The 21391-nt window shown below is 45.1% G+C and overlaps 1 protein-coding gene across 3 annotated transcripts in view; it reads left to right on the forward strand.

Annotated features, from left to right (window-relative positions):
- Positions 1-21391, forward strand: part of RASSF2 (Ras association domain family member 2) — a 39119-nt gene that overhangs the window by 13545 nt on the left and 4183 nt on the right. For all 3 annotated transcript variants that reach the window (XM_032461879.1, XM_032461880.1, XM_032461881.1), the window contains exons 2-10: positions 7345-7432; positions 9449-9524; positions 11502-11653; positions 14548-14636; positions 16333-16493; positions 17322-17423; positions 18563-18614; positions 19100-19221; positions 20463-20560. In XM_032461879.1, coding sequence (XP_032317770.1) covers positions 7374-7432; positions 9449-9524; positions 11502-11653; positions 14548-14636; positions 16333-16493; positions 17322-17423; positions 18563-18614; positions 19100-19221; positions 20463-20560 — 911 coding nt within the window. In that variant the 5' untranslated portion in view covers positions 7345-7373. The remainder of the gene's footprint in view (positions 1-7344; positions 7433-9448; positions 9525-11501; positions 11654-14547; positions 14637-16332; positions 16494-17321; positions 17424-18562; positions 18615-19099; positions 19222-20462; positions 20561-21391) is intronic.

Raw genomic sequence — 21391 nt, forward strand, 5'->3', positions numbered from 1 at the left:
TCCTCCGTTCCCTGAGCTGTCTCAGTTCCATGGCTGAGATGCTGGCTGATGTGGGAAGCCCCTCCTTCCTCCCTAACTTGCTTTCCCCTTTTCAAAGAGAAGGTGAAGATCAGTTCTGTATTCTCAAAGCAGTGTGGAAGTGCTGCTTGTAATGGTTCTCACCAGGCATTCTGGAGTCCAGGAGAGCTTCATAAATTCTCGATAGGAACAGAGAAGGGAGAAGAATTGCAACTAGCTAGCTGAGGAAATCCCTCTCTTCAAGACTGTGGCTATTGGCAGGCACCCTTGGAGGAAGTGTCCAGTTGAATCCACATTCCAGCCCCATCAGCCGTCTTCCTCTGACCCTTCCTTTTGTGAGGAACAATACTCTGTTTAAGGAATATTAGACTGAACTCTGAATTTCCGGCCTTTTGTTTGCTCTGCTACTGTTTTTGCTTTCAAGTGTATATAAATTTAACTGGCTTTTTTCCCCCTCTCTCCAGCTGGCTGGAGGTAGCCAGTGATTTGTGCTAATGGTTGGACAGATGCAGATGTCGTCCTTGAGACAGATGAAGGAGGGGTTGGGTCCTAAAATCAGTTACCTGTAATTTCAGTTCAACAATATGGTAGGCTATGTAAGTACTTTCCTAACATTTCTAACCCAAGAAACGTAGAAGTAAGAAAAAACATGGGGAGAAGTCAGGCTGGAGACAAAGACTCTGGGCCACATGAGTCTATTGATCAGATTTATAGCAATGACCTTGGTGAAATCACCCAATAGGTAGAGAGCTTTGGAGAATTCCCACATTTGGGCCATCAGACTACTTGATAATTTTTATCAGTTTGGTAAGTAAAAAATAGTGAGGGAGGCTGAACATCTTTTCATAGGTTTATTAACTATTTGTATTTGTTTTTCTGTGAACCATCTGTTCTTGTGCTTTGCCCAATTTTCTATTGAGTGTAGAGTTTGTTTCTTATTGAATTATTAAAGACTTTTATATATTAAGGACACTAGCCTTTCATCATATGTATTGTAAATATTTCCCCCGAATTTGTTGTTTGCCTTTTTTGACTTAGGATAATTTTTTTTTTCTAAACAGAAGCTTAAAATTTTTACTGATTGATATCTGTTTTTTTTAAATCATACCTTCTGGATTTTGGGTCTAGCAAAAGAAAGTTTTTCCTAGTTCAAATTTATATATATCCTACATTTCCTTCTAGCATTTTATTTTTTAATGTTTAATTTTAAAAATTTATTTATGATTTCTTTTGGTGGAAGGAATAGAGGAGGGATTTCCTTCCCCATTCCCTTCTTTCCAAATGCCAGTCAGTTTTCCAGCAACATTTTGTTTGATTAATCTGTCTTTTCCCTGTTATTTAGAAAGGCAGCCCACATTCTATTTTCCCAAATACATGTGGGTCTGTTTCCGTAAGCAGTATCATTTCATTGATTTGCCTGTTTTCCTCAAGTAACAAATAGTTTTAACAACTGTAGAGAAGACTTAAATTCTCTAATTGATGTTTTCAGTAGATTTAGGAGGACATGCTATCACAAGGGAATTAAATTGTCTTAGGAGCAGGACAGATTGCTTTCAGATCCAGAACAAAATTACCAAATTATAGCTTATGATGGAGGCAGTGAATGAAAGAGAGAGTCCTGCAGAAGATCCAGGCAGTGAGTTAGAAGATTAGCTGGAGAATTCCGAGGAAAATAAGGAGGTGGAGATTGTGAGTAAAAAATTCTATGAGACTTGGAGGATGCCTGCAGGGATGTATGTAAGTATGTGTGTGCGTATAGTTATGTGTGTAATGTTGGAAGGAGGGGATAGAGACATCGTAGAAGAATGGAATGGAAGGAGGAGAAGTGGTAATCAAAGAAAGAATAGAATAACATTTCTCTGGCCAGAGAAAAACCCGAATATTTAGGATGAGATGTGTTGATGGCCAGGCACCACTAACCCGATTTTTGCTCCATCCAGGCTTTGGAATTGGCTCTGGCTGAGGTCCCCCATAACTCTGGGTGGTAAATCAGAGGCCGCTCTGGGTTTCCCTTCCTTGGCTTCCACCACCAGCTCCTGGCTCTGCTGACCATGGCCTCCTACTCAAGGCACCCTCTTCTCTTGGCTTCCAGGGTATCATGTTGGCTTCCAGGACACTGTCTTCTGTTTTCCCTCCTCTTCTAGGGACACTTTTTCCACTGCGCATCCCTGACCTACTGGGTCTGTTGGAGCCCTGCCCTTGGCCCCGCCCCTTCAGCACCCCCTGCTCTCTCCCTGGTGACCCCGGCACTCTCCTGACCTCCCTGCCTTCAGCTGCGCCAGGATTCCCAACCCCGGGAGCTCTACACTGTCACTCTCCTGAGCCGCAGACCTGGCTAGGCTTCTGGTCATCTGCATCGCAGGTTTCCAGTGGGCCTGCCTCAAGTTCAGCCCGTTTTCCCACACAGTCAGTGCTTGTGAATGTGGCACCGCCATCGACATCACCGTCCTCGCTGGCAGCCCGGCGTCATGCTGGACTCTGCCTTTAGTCTCGTGTCGAATCTGGCCCTTTCCAAATCTTTTCATTGATGGGTGATGACTTCTTTCTCTGGCTCTTTAAATTCTTTAGACTCTGTTGCCCCATCCTCCTCACCTGCTTCCCTGGATCAGGCCTCTCCATTGGCCCCCTGACTCTGTTTTCTTTACCCACTCCTTTCTCAAAGTAGAGAATAGAGTGGGGTAATCATTCCCAAGGTCAAGTTAGATCACACCCTTCCCTCAAAACTTCCCTTGTTTTCCTATTGCCCCTGTAAAAAAATACAGACTTGGTGATTTAAAACAACACAATTTACTCTTACATGCTGGAGTCCAGAAGCCTGACACTGGTCGACCAAAACCGAGGTGTTAGCAAGGCTGCGCTCCCTCCAGAGGCTGCGGGGAGAATTTCATTTGCTTGCCTTTTCTGACCCATGGAGCTGTGTTCCTTGGCTCATGGTCCCTTTCTCCATCTTTCATCCATAGCGTAGCATCTTCAAGTATCTTTCTCTGAAGTTGTCTGGGGCAGGATCCCCCTCTGCCTCTCACTTGTTACATTCAAGTTTCCCCCAGGTAATCTAGGATAGTCTTCCCATTTCAAGATCCTTAATTTAGTCACATCTGCAAAGTCTCTGTCACCATATAAGGTAACATTGACAGGTTCCAAGGATTAGGACTTGGATCTCTTTGGGGGCCATGAATCAGCTGACCACACCCCCCTGTTGCACCTCAAAGTTCAAACTCCTCGATGTGGTCAAGGTCCAGCACACTTCCAACTCGGTGTGTGTTCCTTTTACCTCGACCCCTCTGCCACTCACCTTTGCCAGCTCCGTCCCATCACTGAGGTCTTAGTTGAGAGTTCAGTTCCTCCAGAAAACTCCTGGGACCCCACCCAAGTCCAGATTAGATGCCCTTCCTTTGTGCCACCATGGCACCTCCTTGATAGAATTCTTTCCCCTCATATCCGCCTCCTACCAGACCATGTACCCCCAAAGGCAGGGCTGTGCCATGTCGCTTGCTGTTGAATTTCCATCAGTAAACACAGAGCTTTGGCATATCTTAAGCAGACAGTAAATGAATGTGTAAGTGTACACATTCAGGGAAGAGGTGGTTTAAAAAAAATGGATACTCACTCGTTATGGGTAATTGTCATTTAAGAAAAAAAGAAAAACATTTTCAGTAGTCTGACTTTCTTTTTTCCATTTTTTGTAGTAAATAAGTACTCTGATTTTTATGACTTTTTTCCTTTTTTGAAAAGTTAAAAGTTAAAAAATTTTTTTTAGATAGATAAATCTGTTTGTTACCCACTGGTTGGCTGGAGTTGTTACCAAAAGTAAACATATGGTTCGTTTCATAATTAGGGTTACAGAGGCACATTGTTGTGTGTAAACACCTGGAAGGAAACCAACTAGCATGAGGGCAAATGATGCCAGACAAGCACAGGTCATACCCTTTGACTAAAAACAGTAAATCCAGAAATGAACAATTAAAGCGTTGCACAACAAATTAACCAAACTAACCATGGGGAGAAATACTCTTCTGAATTCTTTTGGGTCAAAGAGGAAATAAAACCAGCCTCGTTAGAAATGAGTGAATGAGTATAAATTAGTAAAATTTAGAGAGAACAGCTGTGTTCTTAGGGTACCACTTTTGGGTACACAGGTGGTGTGTGAACTTTCTGGATGGAACTCGGCCCTCCACTTCCCTCCTCCCACGTATACCCCTTCCTGAGGGGGGCTTTGTGTTAGTTTCCTGTGGTTCTCTTAACAAATTACCAAAACTTAGTAGCTTAAAACAGCATAAATGTATTATCCTCTGGTTCTGTAGGTCAGAGATCTAACATGGGTCTCCCTGGGCTAAGATCAAGGTGTCAGCAGGGCCTGGGTTCTCTTCTAGAGGATCTGTTGGAGAATCCATTCCCTTGTCCCTTCCAGCTTCGAGAGGCCACCCACAAAACCTGGCTCGTGTCTTCCCTTCCTCTGGCTCCGGAGCCAGCAACAGTGGCTTGAATCCTTTTCACATTGTGTCACTGTAACACTGATTTTCTGCCTGCTTTTTCCATTAAAAAAAATTCATGGCAGAACACACATTACATTTACCGTCATAACCATTTAAAAGTGTACAGTTCAGTGGCCTGAAGTACACTCATGGGGTCGTGGGGCCGTCACTGTCACCCATCCACAGAGCTCTTTCCTTCTTGCAGAACTGAAACTTTCTCACCCATCAAATAATCACTTACCATCCCCTCTTCCCCAGCCCCTGGCATACTACTTTCTGTCTCTATGGATTTGACTACTCTAGGTACCTCATGTAAGTGGAATCCTACAGTATTTGTCCTTTTGTGACTGGGTTTCTTCACTTGGCATAATGTTCTCATGGTTCAGAATGTTCTCATGTTGTAACATGTAACAGGATTTCCTTCCTTTTTAAAAAGGCTGAATAATATTCCATTGTATATATACCCCCCATTGTTAATCCATTCATCCATTGATGGAGACTTGAGTGGCTTCCCCCTTTTGGCTCTTATGATGAATGCTGTGAAGAATATGGGTGTGCCAATATCTCTTTAAGGTCCTGCTTTCAATTCTTTTGGGTATTTACCCAGAAGTGAAATTGCTGGGTCATATGGCAGTTCTGTTTTTAATTTTTTGAGGAACCGCCATACTATTTTCCATAATGGCTGCACCATTTTACTTCCCGCCAGTAGTGCACAAAGGTTTCAATTTCTCTGCATCCTTACCAACATTAGTTGTTGCATGTCTTTTTAATAATAGCCATTCTAACAGGTGTGAGATGATATCTCATTGTGGTTTGATTTGCATTTCCCTGATGATTAGTGATATTGAGCAACAAACAGCAATCAAAAACCTCCCAACGGAGAAAAACTCAAGACCAGATGGTTTCACTGGTGAATTCTACCAAACTTGTTTAAAGAAGGATTAATACTGATCCTCCTCAAACTTGTACAAAAATTGAAGAGGATGGAACACTTTCAAACTCTTTTTACAAGGCTAGCATTTCCCTGATACCAAAGCCAGATAAGGACACTACAATAAAAGAAAACTACAGGTTTTCTTTTGGTGTAAGTGTGAAAATTCTTAACAAAATACTAGCAAGCTGAATTCAACAGTGCATTAAAATGATCAAATGAGATTTATCCTTGGGATGCAAGGATGGTTCAACATATGCAAATCAATAAATGTGATTACTGATTCAATTTATGCATTTCTTGTTTATCTTTTCAAAAAAACCCAGTTTCATTGATCTTTTTCTATTTCTTTTCTTTTTTTTTTTTTTTTTTGGTCTACATTTTATTTATTTCTGCTCTGATCTTTGCTGTTTTCTTCCTTCTGCTAGTCTTGGGCTTAATTTGTTCTTTCTCTAGTTCCTTGTGGTGTAAGATGAGGTTTTTCATTTGGGATCTTTCTTCTTTCTTGATGTAGATGTTTATTGCTGTAAATTTCCCTCTTAGAACTGCTTTTGCTGTATCTCATAACTTTTGGTATGTTGTGTTTCCATTTTTGTTTGTTTCAAGATTTTTTTAATTTCCTTTTTTGTTTCTTCTTGACTCACTAGTTGTTCAAGAATGTGTTGTTTAAATTTCACATATTTGTGAATTTTCCAGTTTTCCCCCTGCTATTGATTTCAAATTTCATACCATTGTGGTTGGAAAAGATACTTGGTATGATTTCAACTTCTTAAATTGTTAAGACTTGTTTTGTGTCTAAATTGACTTTGAAATGCATGACAAATAAGATGGATTACTGAATGGATAAAGAAAGGAATGTATAGATGGACAGACGTGTGATAAAGTAGGGGTAGTAAGTGTTAAGGATAGAACAGTCATAGCTGTATTGCTATTCATTGTCTCATTTCTTCAGCCTTACTTTTGAAAAATTTCAGAATAAAATGTTTGAAAAAAAATTTTGGTAATGCCATTACCAGAGAGAGTTGGCCTTTCGTTCACTTACATCTTTATATGCATATGCGAGGAGCTCTCAACTGGGGGCAGTTTAGACCCCAGGGGACACTTGGTAATGTCCAGAAACAATTTTGATTGTCAGGACTGGGATTCATGCTGCTGGTGTCTAGTGGGTAAAGGCCAGGGATCCTGCTAAACATCCTCCAGCGCACAGGACAGCTGCCACCACAAAGTATGACCTAGCCCCAAATGTCAACAGTGCTGAGGCTGAGAAACCTGGACATATATATCTGAATATCCTAAATCTGTATCATATATGCGTATATATATCCATTCAGATAAATGCATGTATTTTCATATCTCATGTTTACATATATTTTAAACAAAACTGAACCCATAGTTTCATAACCTGTGTTTTCATAATGTGTTGTCATTTTCCCAGGCAATAAAATTGCCTTTCATATTGTCATATTTTAATGGTGCTCATAGATGTGTATGCTGTAATTTATTGCGCCCATTTACATGTGGGCATTTTTAGGTGGTTTACTAGTCCTTAGTATACCTACCTCAGTAGAATCTGAGCCTTCCCAGATGAGTCTCTAGTCTGTGTAGTGAAGGTCTCTTCAGGGAAGACTCACTGGTCATCCTTTGAACCAGCTTAGGCGTTAGCATACTTTGTGGCTGGGGCATTTGTTTTGAGGCTGGGCAAGGATTGTCATCTTTCCTTCGGGTGCTTCTTCTCAGAGGCTGTGGTAAGTGGAGGCAGCAGCCAGCAGTGTGACATCTCACTGGCCCTGGGTCAGCGTCTGGCTGCTCAAGCTGTGGATTTGGGGCAGAGAGCCACGTGCTCCCTGTCCCCTGGCCTGTGTTCTGCCGAGTTCCCAAGGACACAACCTGACCTTAACCTCTGTCTTCTCCTTTCAAATATAGATCTCTCCTGATGAGAAGAGAAAGGAAGAATGGACTACAGTCACCAAACTTCTCTAGTCCCATGTGGACAAGATAAATACATTTCCAAGTAAGACTTTTTGCTATAGTATTGTGTCCCTGGCAGCCAGTCTCATATGGATGGAAGCCACCGTCAGAAAAATCTCCTCTGTTCATGAGTTAAGGCTCTTGTGTGTGAGAAGGAGCAGAGCAACTGAGTTGCTCTAAAGATGAAAATATGGCCCCAGAGCCTGGCCATACAGAGTGAAGTTAAGAGGGTCTTCAAGACATAGCACTTTCAGGGGCTTGAAAGATACAGCATCTTGGAGGGCTTGCAGGAGGAGGAACTGGTGGCGGCTGCTCACTGTCCTGTCCGTGGTATTCCCTGGGGAAGTCCTGGCTGGGCTGTACCCCTGTGCTGCTGGGGTTCTGGCTAAAATGGGCACAGGTGCCCCCTGAACAGAAGGAGACAATTTCATCACTTTATAGGCACTGAAATCTCTTAAATTCAGATTTTTGCTAATATGACAGGGCCTGAGCCAAAATGGACTTTTTCAAATGATAAGTTCACAGATATATTTTTATATTCAGTGCAGGAATTTGTCCATATTTGTGTTCTTTATCTTAACTAAACGTTTATTTGAGACCAAATTGTTTTACTCTCGTTAGACGCCCTTGGCCGTCCACAGACACACAGTTGTGTGAGATACAGATCATTCTTACCTCTTCACTGAAGGATTTCCCCAGGACCTTCTACTGACCAGTAATTTTAAGTCCTGGTTTCAGATCTGTGTGTTCCAAAGTATCAAGCAGCTTTTGTTTTAGGTTATTTGGAGTCTAACATTTTTCACCAACTCACTTTGGCTTACATAGAATCACGCCCAATTATCTAGGTTTAACTTGTTTGGAATTTCTTGAAATTTCCAGCCAGTTTTGACCTCCTGTGTGGCCCCAAATCTCTCCATTGAATGGCTGGATTTAGAGAGACTGAGCTCCCTTGCCTCTTGTCTGAGAATAGGGTCTCCTCAAGCCTCTCGCCTCTCCCACCGCTTACCTTGTTCAAAGTGAACAGATGAAACTTGATTTATTAATTTTCAGGTTTGACAACTCTCCCTCTGATCACAAAGGGTGTGCAATCCTCTCTTTTTCATGTTCAGTAGAGCTGTGCTCCCAGGGGGGCCATTTGGAAACCAGTATTTAGAGGCCTTGTAAGGTTTTTTTTAAAAAAAATTTATAAACTAAACACACCTAGAATAAAATAAAAAGCTAAAAGCACCAAAATGTTATATTGCCAGGACCCAGAAGCCCCCTCATTACTTCCAAAAGTGAGCCACAATCCTGAATGCTAACACCCACTTGGAACATCATATATATGGAATGATACGATATGTTCTTTTTTGTGTCTGTCTTCTTTCACTCAGTGTAATATCTGTGAGATTCATCCACATTATGTTTAGTTCATTCATGTTATCATGACTGTATAATATTCCATTGTGTGACCATAGCTGCCTTTATTCATGTGTTCTATGTTGATGGGAGTTGGTAAGTTTTAAAACACATGATAAGGTCATGTCTATGAAGCATAAGTCAGCGGGGCCCAGACCTGTCCCTTTGTAACTTTTTGAAAGCCTAGAAGTTTCTGAGTCTCGTGAAGGTCTGTAATGATTGTCCCCTCCTAACTCACAGTGTGCGTGAGGGAGGAAAGGCTTTAGAGACACACTGCAGAAACCCTGACTATGGGCTGTGTGTGTGTTTGCCTCTATGAATCTGTGACTTATCAGGGCCTGCATATTTAGTGTGGGTTTGGGAAGTGTTCTGAGAGATGCTAGCCTGTGTCAGCCCCAGACCTGCCTTGGTTTTCTGGAGTTGCTCCTTGTATCCAGTCTGTTCTAGGTAGTGTCTACTCTTGACCTTGATCCTGGGGGAAGTTTGTGATGGAAAGTGGGGGCAGAACTCTGGGGGTGTGTGTGTGTGTGTGTACACAGATAGACAAACACCCAGACTGAGGTGACTGAAGGCCAGGTTAGAGGTGAGAAAAAGAGGGAACAACTGCATTATAAGTGGCTTCAGCTGAGACTGGGACCACCTCTTGTGTTTTTCCCTTAAGGAATGAACTTCTCCTGCATCTGAAGACCTACAACTTGTATTATGAAGGCCAGAATTTGCAGCTCCGACACCGTGAGGTAAGGATTCTCCAGGGAGGATCTGGGAGGCCTGTCCCCTGGTGGCCAGCCCGGTCTTTCTCTCCATGTCTCCTGGGTCTGAAGGTCCCTGCCTCTCCTGCCATAGTGAGTGGACTTTCAGTGTTAGTGATGCTATTGGGAGTCCCTGGAGTTCTTTGGAAGGAGGCTCCAGGCCCAGTTTTGTTCTAAAAAGGTTGAGCTTTTTTCTGTTCCAGAGACATTCCTGCAGCTGTGTGATTGGGCTGGCACCAGCCTCAGAGGGAGGACCCTCCAAAGGGATGCTTTCATAAAATGACTCTTTCAGATGGCTCTCTTGGGCAATCTAGGACCCTTACCTCATCATCTATGTTTGCACATCTGGGCCCATGTCCTGCTACTGCTGCTGCAGCAACCTGGACAAGTTACATGAGCCCTGGGCAGTAACTCTTGGCCTGTCCCCACAACTGCAGCAGCCTTCCTAGAGTGCCTTCTTGGAATGCTTTTTGTCATCCATCTGTCTTTCCCCAGCCCCCATCCTGAATCTAAGCTTACTCACCCTGTATCCATTTCTGCAAAACCTGTTTCAGTTGGATGGTGAATTATATAGGAGTCTGGTAGAGTAATTTATACTCAAGTGTTCTTGACTGATAAGAGGGTATGTGTATTACCCTTCTAAACACATTTTCAGGTTATCAAACCATGGTGATTTAATCCATGGAAACAGATATCAGTTGGTAGAATTTCAGCTACAAAGGCTGGCTGGTTGGGGATAGTACGTAGTGGCTTTTTGTATGTTGCATAAACCACTCCACTTAGGCAAAGTCCTACTTTGGGGTAATTCTGTCCTACAATTGTGTGATGTAAAGTAATGATGCCAGCCTTGACCAGCTAGAAGGCCATATATGTAACCCGTGCTTAAATAAAGCCTTTCTCCCTAAGACCCCCTAAAAGCCCTAAGATTGCTCCACTCTTCTGCCTTCTTTTATTCCCCCCTCCTCCCTAAGGATGGTCCTGGCTTGGTTAGTTGTTCACTGGACACGTGTCATCTTCATTCATGGGACTTGTCCTGAAGATGTGGCCATGGCCCAGGTTTGAGGTCTTAAGTCCTGCTCATAAAAATGTGGGTTCAGAAAGGTTTTTCTGAGACTCTGGAAAGAAGGTCTGACCCTTTTAGGTATTGTCTTCAAACCCTCTACTAATTAGTGGCTGGACCATTCAGAAGATTTTCATCCTTAAACAGCTGTTCTGAGGTGTGTCCTATAGACGATTAAAGGGTTTCATGGTCATAAGTGAGATTCATTTCTTTGGGATAAAACAAGCAAATTTCCTTAGAAGTGTTTCATATTTAATTCTTATCAGTCAACAATCCTTGAGTATAAATTTGGAATTCTTGCAGGATTTATTCACCTCTTTGAGAATCATTATGTATCACATTAGCTAATTATTGGCTCTGGAAAGTTCTGCTGTTAAGAAATCTGATTAACACATCATCTACCAATTCACCCTAAGACTTGGCACTTTTTAACAGTTGATCTACTAGAGGAGCTGGTATTATGAATAATGTGAATAAACCTGGGAAAGTGTTACTTTAAATCCACTTCAACTAGCAGGTTAGATTGCTAACCCTATGTTATAGCTAAAGACATCACTTTGCATACTAGGGGAGGGGGAAGTAGCTAATTCAAGCAAGGCTAGTCTCACTTACTTTAAGAAATGTGTTTATCTTTTTAAAAGTCATTAGTATAAACACAACAAAAAACCATTGTTATAATTTGCACATGTCTATGAATATTGAGGCAACTTTGTGTTGGCCTCTGAGATCAGCTTCAGGGCCTCAGGGGTAAGTTTATAAGTGGAAAGCTTCTCGGAGCTGGGTGTGACTGTCACTTGGGTGCACCCAGCTGGGCACATCAAGGATATTGCCGGTTACCCCCAACAATGTGGTGCTGGCTGCTCTGGGGCTTTTCAGGGCTCACTCTGCCAATTGCTTTGCGGCAGGAAGAAGATGAGTTCATCGTGGAGGGGCTGCTGAACATCTCCTGGGGGTTGCGCCGGCCCATTCGTCTGCAGATGCAGGATGACAACGAACGCATTCGCCCCCCTCCATCCTCCTCCTCTTGGCACTCCGGCTGTAACTTGGGGGCTCAGGGGTGTGTGAAGGGAGATGGGACTGGGGAGTGACCAGGAGTATCTGGGGGTTCCTTCCATGTGTCCTCAAGCAGATAAGCACCACCTTCTTTCAGCAAGCCTTGGCCCTGGCTCCCATGCCCAAGGCCCCTCTGCTCCAGGCTTGGGTTGAGGAGAAAGGAGCTTATGCTGGTGTGGTTGGGGTTCCATGCCTGTCACCACAGTCACTGAGTGAGAGTCAGAGTGAGGAGGGGAAATGCGGAGTCAGACCCCACCCCAAAGACATTTAGGGCGCAAACCTTCTGTCCGTAGCTCTCCGTGTCTTGGGGGAACCTGGAAGAGGAAAAGGAATGTCAGGCCCTGTCCAAGCCAGCCAGGCGAGGTCACCCAGGGGTCTGCTTCCCTCAGGCCACGCCCAGAGTTGGGTGGTGTTGGGATGGTCTGCGAGGTCCCCTCTTCTGGGTCCCCACTGGAAGGTCTGTGACGACTAAGCCTGTTCCTCCCCGTGGCCAAGTGAGTAGCTGAAAGCATCCAGTAAGGCGCACGCTCTGTTTTGTCTTTCTGGGAGTTCCGTTTTTAGGATTAAGTGATGATCCTTTGCTCCATCCCGAAACTTGCTGATGCTAACTGCCCTGGGGCCAGAGCGTGGGCGGAGGGTGCTGACCTCTCAGCCAAAACCACAGGGATGTTTTTTCTGTTTGAAATGAGAACCAAGCCCTCTCTGCTGGCCACACTGAACATTTTGTTAAAGGCCACAGCCAAACCTATTCTTCGCTAAAGTTGAGAGAAACCTATAATGTGGCCCAAGGCTGCAGCGGACTCTGGTTTCTTTCCAAGGGCGTTTGAGGAGGAGAGTCTTTGCCTGTCCCATCCGCCGCTGGGACGGCCAGTCAGGTTCTCCGGTTTCATCTAACTTTGATGGTTTCCTGTTCTACTCTGCTTTTGGCACTTTCACTGTATTTGATTTCTGGGGGCCTTTCCCATAGCCACACCCCAGCCCCTGGGGTGCTCCATTCCACTCCCTAAGTGAGATGATTGTTAAAAGTCCACTGGACCATGTGGCCTTTGGCTGGCCTACTAAGGCGTCTTTCACTCTGTACACCTGTTTCTTTTCCCTTCCTTATGGCATCAAGCTGGTCCTGGTTGGTTCTTGAAACCTGCGAATACTTTGAGAGAGTTTTCAGGAATGGAACATAATGTTATCCCAGATGCCTGCTGTAAAGTGAATGCCTGGACCACCGTGTTAGGAAGGGTGCTGAGACTAGTTCCTGCTTTGGCAATAAAGAGGGCTTCGGACGAGGGAGTGGGCAGTAGCCGCCGCGGGTGCCCAGTGTTCACCATTCCTGAGGGGCTCTGATCAGTTCCACTTGGGGCTTGGAAGCCCACAAGTTATAATACAATAACTTCTTTCAGATTTTCAATTTAATTAATTTATTTTTTAAGGGTAAGATAATTAGGTTTCTGTTTATTGTGATTATTTTTTAACGGAGGTACTGGGAATTGAACCCAGGACCTCGTGCATGCTAAGCACACACCCTACGACTGAGCTATATCCTCCCTGCCATATTTTCAATTTTAAATTGTCTTCCCTTAAAACGATCAGCCCTGGACTGTAAGTCCCATCTCTACTGAGTCCCAGTGTTATCAAACCAAATTTGGATCCACTCGCCTGCACACAGTATGGCCAATCTACTGACGCTGGGTTGTGGTGAAGGAAAGTGCCATGTTTATTGCAAGGCCAACCAAGGAGCGTGGGAAACTAACGCTCCAAAGACCTGAACTCTCCGATGATGGGAGAGGGTCTCTCTTCTGATTAGTTGGTGGTGAGGTAATCGGGCGGTATTTCAAGAGTCAATATCATCAACCTTCTGGTTCCAACCAGTCTAAGGTTCATATGCTTATGGTCAGCATGCAGGTAACATCTTCAGTATCTGCAAAACAACTCAAAGATATGGCTCAGGAAATGATCTGTAGCCTTTGAGGAGGAACTAAAGGTCCTTCCCTTTGTTTTATGGCTAAACTATTAATTATTTTGTCTTGCTTGACGGCTTTCCTTTGTTTCTGCATTTTCTCATTTCTCTGATTAAATCTGTTCTTGGAACTCAGGGAAGGCCTAGGAGGCTAAAGCTTTTTTACAAACAAGAGGGGGAGATGGGGTCTGTCCCCAGGAAGCCCCTACAGGACCTTGCTTGGTTTCACCAGGGCGCCTGCATTCTTCTCCCCATGGGATGGTTCTGATTGGTTAAATATGATTCTCCTTTCTTGCCAGATCCTCTGTTGATTTTGGGTGTGTTTCTCTGAGCTGCTTCCGCTGTCCTTTTGGCTTTGAGGAGTTGTTTTCAAGTTATCAGGGCAGTAGCAGGTCTCAGCTCAGATTGCCTGCTTGTGGCCTTTTCTCCAACAACCCTGAGAACACTGCCATCAGCACCGCTTCCAAAGCTGCCCTGACTCGCTATTACTTTCTATTCCTTTTAGATGCCAGAAGCAATTTCTGAGTTATTCTTCCAACAGAAGTAGATCTGAACTAGAATGTTGTTTCTAGAAATCAGTGGTCAATATTAGGGTTTTCCATATAAGCTGTAGAACTTGTACGTGCTTAGAAACTCAGGGCAGGCACCACACAGGTATTCTTTGTTGTTCTTCATCCTGGGCTTGATGAATTGAGTGCTTGTGTTGCTACAGATGCCGGGAACAAGCATTTTCTCCCTCCAGAACCCCCCTTCCCTGCCCAGTGCTCAGCCCAGGAGCTGAACCAGCCTCATGAGACACTCAGCGTAACCCACCCACATCCTTCCTCACTTGACGCGTGCTGGTCCCCAACCTTGCACAGGCCAAGTGCTCCCCTCGCAAGAGTAGGGTGGGGTAGGACTAGGGGGATTCCCCTGCAGAGGCTGAACTTTTTGTTTTCTGCCCCCAGCACTGTCCTGAAGCCCCTCACCATGCCCAACATTCAGATCTCAGAGGTGGATGCCCTGCCCGAGAACGAGCAGACCTCCAGCCCCACAGGTACAGGCACAGTGGGAGGGCCCTCCAGTCTGTGTGAAGACTGATGTGATGGATGTTGGACACTGTCACTTGTTTCTTGAAAACATAAAATTCATATGGTTTAAGATTCAAAACATAGTAAAAAGAAAAAATTAAGGAGGGGGAGGGTATAGCTCAAGTGGTAAACTTCATACTTAGCATACACAAGGTCCTGGGTTCAACCCCAGTACCTCCTCTAAAAATAAATAAAATGAGTAAACCTAACTACCTCCCCAACTAAAAAATTAAAAAAAAAAAAAAAGAAAAATTTAAAGTTTTCCCATCTCATCCACCCCCTGAGTTTCTTTCCCTGTAAGCAATCTGAAGGCATTCTTTGATATTCTTTGCAAACACAAGCAGATACACACCAACAACCCTTTATGGTTGGCTGTCATTTCCTTTCTTCCCCTTTTTTTGTGAGTGGTAGCACTTTGCACAGCCCCATTTCTATTAGTTTGTCTTGACGATTGCTCCATAAAGAACTTCTGGAGAGCCCTGTAAAGAATACAGCTCTACAGTATTCCATTGTATGAAGAAAATGATAATTTAATCACTCCCTATTGATAAATATTTCAAGTCATTTCTAGTCTTTAGACCAGAATGTAGACAATGTCCTCATACACGGGCCATTTCACACATTTGTCAGTGTCTGTAGGATTCTTTCAAATGGAATTTCTGGATCTGAGGCTATGTGCATTTGTGATTTTGATAGATACTGTCAGTTCGAAGTATCTCTCAAGCCTTTATATCATGCTTATCCGTGTGCCCGACACGGTTCTAAGTGCTTTAAATGCATTAACTTATTTAAACCCTCACAACAATCCCGGGAAGTGGGTGCTATTATTATTCCCACTTTATAGATGAGGAAACTGAGGCTCAGAGAGATTAGTGATATATGGTGTCAGGAAGGAAGACATTTTCCTCTACCTTCTAGATTCTTCTACAGATCTAAGAATTAAATCGACATGAGGCAGATTAATAGGAGAAAACCAAACGAAAGTTTCATAACGTGTGTATGTGGGAGGCTCAGGAGAACTGAGTAACTGACCAAAATAGCTGAAACTCTCACCTTAAATACCATCTTCAGCTAAAGACGAAGAGGATGTTGAGGGTAGTGGTTTGGGACTTCAAAGGGGAAGAAGGCAATTTACATGGAATTGGAGAAGTAAATTTTGGTAAACAAATTTTTGCTGGGCCACACAGGGACAGTGGGACACAGAGTGGACTCTGATCTCTCAAAATTTCCCCACCACAGTCAGCCCATATTTTTTTGCAGATGTCTCTGGTGACAGCTGTATCTAAATTCTTCTATAATAGGCCTCTATCTAAATTCTTCAGGCAGTTGGGAGAAAAAATCAAATTGTCTCCCTGAACCTTTTGGGACTTGATTGTTTTCAGCATGCCTGAGGTATTTGGGCATGGCAAGTTTTGCTCCCCTACAATGGCAGTGGTGGAGCTGGGATTTGAACCTGGGATTCTGGCTCTGAACTTTGTCACTGTATTGCTCCTCTGTTATTTATGCATCATGTTTTTCCCCCAGCAGGAAATACTGTTTTTATAAAATATATTTTGGGGGAAACTGTAGGTGCTGTAGCGTTGATGAGGAAGAGAGCACTGTGTGCAGACTGACACACCCCAGGTCAGAGCAGACAGAGCTCATTCCCCTCCCCTTCCTCAGACTCCAGGGGCCTGAAGCCCCTGCAGGAGGACACCCCACAGTTGATGCGCACACGCAGTGATGTTGGGGTACGTCGTCGTGGCAATGTGAGGACACCCAGCGACCAGCGGCGAATCAGACGCCACCGCTTTTCCATCAACGGCCATTACTACAACCACAAGGTAGAGGGGACAGTGTGGCGGGGGCGAGGGGCAGCCCCAGAGGGGACAAGGACCCTTCCTAGGCGGGTGCTGCCTTAAGGCTACAGATGCATGGGAAGCCTTTCAGTCTTTGGATCGTGGGCCGGGGGGCAGGGGTTTGCTGCAGGCTCTGCTGGCTCTGTGAGGGATGAGGGACCCCAGGTCCTAGATGGTGAGTGAGATGACCCCACACACAGCCCTAGTCAGACCCTGCCCCACTGCACCCCCACACCCCTCCCTGCAAACCCACGTTACTCTCTTTCTGCACCGTGCACCTCCCAGCTGCTGTGTGGCTCGACTTCTCTGTGAGTCAAGGGCTGCCCTGAGACTGAGCTGTAGGACTCAGATCAGGGGTGTCAGTGCACCACCCTCCCTGCTCCGAGTTAGCTCACCCTCCTTCTCTCCTGCTGCTGGGTTTGCATCTGGCCGCAGAAACAAGTGCATCGTGGAAGAGTGGTCACAGATCTCCTGGTGTGGAAGTCGTGGTGGAAGCGGCTTTGGGCATGTTTTATTTGGAGAGGGGCCTCCCTTCTCTGGTCTTCTTCACCTCCCAGCCCTGCCACTTGGCAGCTCAGACCCCACCAGCTTCGTCCAGGCGGCAGGCGCAAGCTTCTGTATGAGGCCAAGCACGGCTTTGTTGACATCAAAGCCCAGTGCTTCTAGGTTGTCAGGGGCAGGGGACTCTCAGGGGGCACAGGTTGAGCGCCGCTGTCCCTGTTCCTTTACCCAAGGTAGCAGGGCCAGGAACCAGGGTTTTAGTGCCCCGTCCTCATCCCACACCCACTCTGAGCTCGGCCCCTCTGTTGACAGACGTCGGTGTTCACGCCAGCCTATGGCTCCGTCACCAATGTCCGCATCAACAGCACCATGACCACGCCTCAGGTCCTGAAGTTGCTGCTCAACAAATTCAAGGCAAGTTTCCCCTGCTGGTTGGCCTCAGACAGTGGCATGTGCACCTTGGAGCCCCCAGAGGTGCAGAGGTGGGGGGAGCTACGGAGAGTGTGTGGTGAGGGGAGCACGTGGCGAGAGGGTTTAGGTCTTTAGACCTCATGACGTCAACATCGCCTGGGAGCTTGTTAGAGAAGCAGGTTCTCAGCGCCTCTCTACGCGCCCCCACCTCCCCGAAATCAGACCTGCTGAAGCAGAAACTTGGAGGCGAGGCCAGGGCACTCGCTCAACACGGCTTACAGGGATTCTGGTGCCACTGAAGTCGGAGACGCACCAGCCCTCAGGTGCTTCCTGGGCCACTGGAGAAGGACCCAGGGCTTGATGACTGGTTCTGGGCTCCACGTACAGACTGACTTTGGGGACACAGTTGGGGAACCTACTTAAAAAATGAGCCTTCAATAGACATGAAAATTATATTGCATGAGTGTCTTCTTCTTTTTTTTTTTTTTTTTTTTTGCATTTGGTGAGGGGGCAGTTAGGTTTATTTTTATTAATTTTTTTTTTAATGGATGTACTGGGAATCAAACCCAGGACCTCGTGCATGCTAACTAAGCATGTGCACTACCACTTAGCTATATCCTCCCCCAGTGCGTGAGTGTTTTTAAAGTCCTGTTACTCTGTATGTTTTCCACAACCCCCTTCTAAGTCTTTTGGAAACAGATATTCTTATTTTTAATAGAAGCCAGTGTTTCAGTGGTAGGGCATCGGCGCTGGGTTCGAATCTCCACCCATTACCTGTTGGTTGGGTGAGTTGGGCAAGTGACTTAAGCTTCCTATGCTTCTGCTTCCTCAGCTCTAAACGAGGTGGACGGGACCCTGGTCCTGGGTTGTCCTGAGTATTTGATGAGTCAAAACGTAGAGTGTGTAGAACCGTGCCTGGCACGTTGCACTCAATGTTAGCTCTTAGCACCTGTCATTACTGATGAAGTTACCTGCCTGCCCCATCTTCTCATCACTTCTAAGAGCTGTAAATAAATAGCCCTCCCCTCAAAAGAGCCTATCATTTATTTAGCTTTGCAGAGTTAAAGAAAAAGAAATGGCGCAAAGTTAGGATGTGTAAATACACACTTTCAGCAAGTGTCTTTTGCTCTTTCCTGATTCAGATTGAGAACTCGGCGGAGGAGTTTGCTTTGTACGTGGTCCATACCAGCGGTGGTAAGTCTAAGAACACAGTGTACTTAAAACGTTTAATTAACTCAAAATAGTAAGTTAAAAAAAATCTCTGCTTCATTTGCTTGCTGTTTGGGTTTTGGAAACTTGTTGTTTGCTTTTGAGACTGGTGGGCTTGCTGAATGAGTCCACTGGGGAATGCCATATGTGGTCAGGAAAGAAACCCTAAAACCTAACTGCCTATTAAAGAAAGTACTGGATTTTGTCAAGGGACAGAGGAAACCAGTTCCTCCTATGCAGGGACTTCCAGTGGGTTTGAGACATGGAAATACTGCTCAGGGGTAGGGGAGCGGTAGCAGTTGCTTTGAACAATACCTGTTAAATTGTTTATTTACAAATCAGCCTCCTGACTTGTTTGACCGCATCTCCTAAGGTGCCTGGTCCATTTGGGCCCCTGAGCTGATAACTACTTATGGTGAGAAGGGCCTCAGGCCAAACTCAGGGCTGCTCCTGGTTGTGTGTGGTTCCAGAGAAACAGAAGCTGAAGAACACGGATTACCCCTTGATCGCCCGAATCCTCCAGGGCCCATGTGAGCAGGTCTCCAAAGTGTTCCTAATGGAGAAGGACCAGGTGGAGGAGGTCACCTATGACGTGAGTCCCCTTTCAGTCAGGTGGTCTGTCCCAGGAGGGTGGGGATTTGGTTGGGTTACCTGCAACTGAGGTATAGCCTGGCTTTTTGGCCAAGGACCAGGCCCCATTTTGTTGCCATTCTTCAATACCAGGTTTTCTTGAAGTGGTAATGACTGTGGGGACAGGAGAACAAATGCAGAGGCTAGGTTGAGGGTGTGCCTTGTGGCAGTTATTGGAAGAATGCTCAGGCACAAAATGATCTCCATAGAAAGAATACATTTCTTGAGTCTTTCTGGGGTAAGAGAGCTGAGAAGTTTCTGCAAACCTTTTCTAAGCAACTTTAAGAAGTTAGTAGTGATTTTTACCTTATTGTATGTATTAGTCAGCTTTTGCTACAGTAACAAACATTCCCAAGTTTTAGTTACTTACAATGGCAAACATTTACTTTCTTGCTCAGAATTCTGCAGGCTGGTAGCAGTGGTTCTGCTCTAGGTTGTGGGTTGAGTTCAGGCCTACACTGCATGTCTTATTCAGAGACCTAGGGTTAAGGGGCAGTGGCTGCCTGGGGTATGCTTCTCAGGGCAGATGGCTGGATGCAAGAAACCAGGTAAGCTCATTTGAAACCTTCACTTGGATTTGATGTATAACCACACATCCACACACACATTTCATTAGCCAAAGCAAGCCATATAGCCTCACCCAGAATTAACAGGATAGAGAAATGTGCTTCTCCCATGAAGGAGAGTTGATAGAACAGGGTGAGGGTTCTGGTGAGGGAGGAAGAGTGAGAGTTTAATGTCATCTCATCTGGGAGCCACTCCCCCACTTAGAGCCTTGCGGGAGGAAGTTCACATTTGGATGCCTGTTTGAGACTTGAGGCACAAATCATCATTCCAGTTCTTTAAATTTTCATAGGAAAAAACAGAGAGGTTTATTGAATATTGTGGGTTCAGGTCTTCTCTGCAAGCCCGAATCAAGAGAAAATGCTTTTCTGTGTTTGACATCATCTCTCATGGATTGGATACACAAGATGAAATATGAGATGTTATGGGATATGTATTGTGTAAATGAGGCGATCTTCATCACAGACTCTGTACCAGCCGTGAGAAGAATGAGGCTTGGATCCTACCTTTAAGGAAATCCTGGGTTAGTGCAGAAGTAGATGTCCCCAGGCTTTGTACTTTACACGAGAGAGATGCCACAAGAAACCGGAATAAGGCTGGGAGGGGTCACACACCCCAGACTTATTTTTTCCTCCTCAGGTGGCTCAGTATATAAAGTTTGAGATGCCTGTCCTTAAAAGCTTCATCCAGAAGCTCCAAGAAGAAGAAGATCGGGAAGTAAAGAAGCTGATGCGCAAGTGAGCAGAGCCCCTGGGCTGGTTGGGTTTCTCTGGAGGCCTCAGTGCGAGGAGCGTCTCAGGGGCTGTGCCTTGCTGCTGCCTGGGCCTGGGTGTCACGGACCTGGCTCAAGGCGGCATCCCATTCACAACTGCAGATCTCAGGTGGGGACATGAAACGTCAGTGTTTTGGCCTTTCTGCTTCTCATTCAACTTCTCATTTCGATGTGGAACATAAAAATATTTCAGGGATTTCAGGAAGGTTGTCATCAGAGCAGCCTGCCTCTAACCCCCCTTGCTCGCATCCTTCCTCCCTTTGGGAACATTTCTCTTCTGGAAATTGCATTTGAGTTGAAAAGTCCAGTAGTAAAATATATCTCTGGGGAGGATTTTATGATTCTTTTTTTTTGGCCATGTTTAGTCATAAAGTAGATGGCGTTTCACAGATGTGGCAGAACAATTGATTGATTTTTGCTGCTAGAGAATAAAGCCGAGGCTACATCTGCTGTGCTGATGCTAATAACAAGGATGACCACAGTTGTCACTTACTGAACACTTACAATGTGCCGAACTTTAGAAATAGCTCTTGCTGTGCAGTTCAGATGCACTCTAGCCCTGCATAACAGCGCCCTGCTCCAGTATCCGAATTGCCATTAATTCAGGGAAGGGGTGGGAAAGCCACACTCACCAACAAGCCATGGGCTTCCACGCCTGGTAGCTGTGATGGCCTCTTAGGCAAAATGCAGGGGCTGATATTAAGTTGAGCCATGTGAAACTGCCATGTTTGTAGGCTTCCCCCAAAATGGTAAAAACCGTGGCAATTTCGTATGATTGAGCCTAGGGGAGGATGAC

The sequence above is a fragment of the Camelus ferus genome, chromosome 19 (assembly GCF_009834535.1).
Source record: "Camelus ferus isolate YT-003-E chromosome 19, BCGSAC_Cfer_1.0, whole genome shotgun sequence".
Taxonomy (NCBI): Eukaryota; Metazoa; Chordata; class Mammalia; order Artiodactyla; family Camelidae; genus Camelus; species Camelus ferus.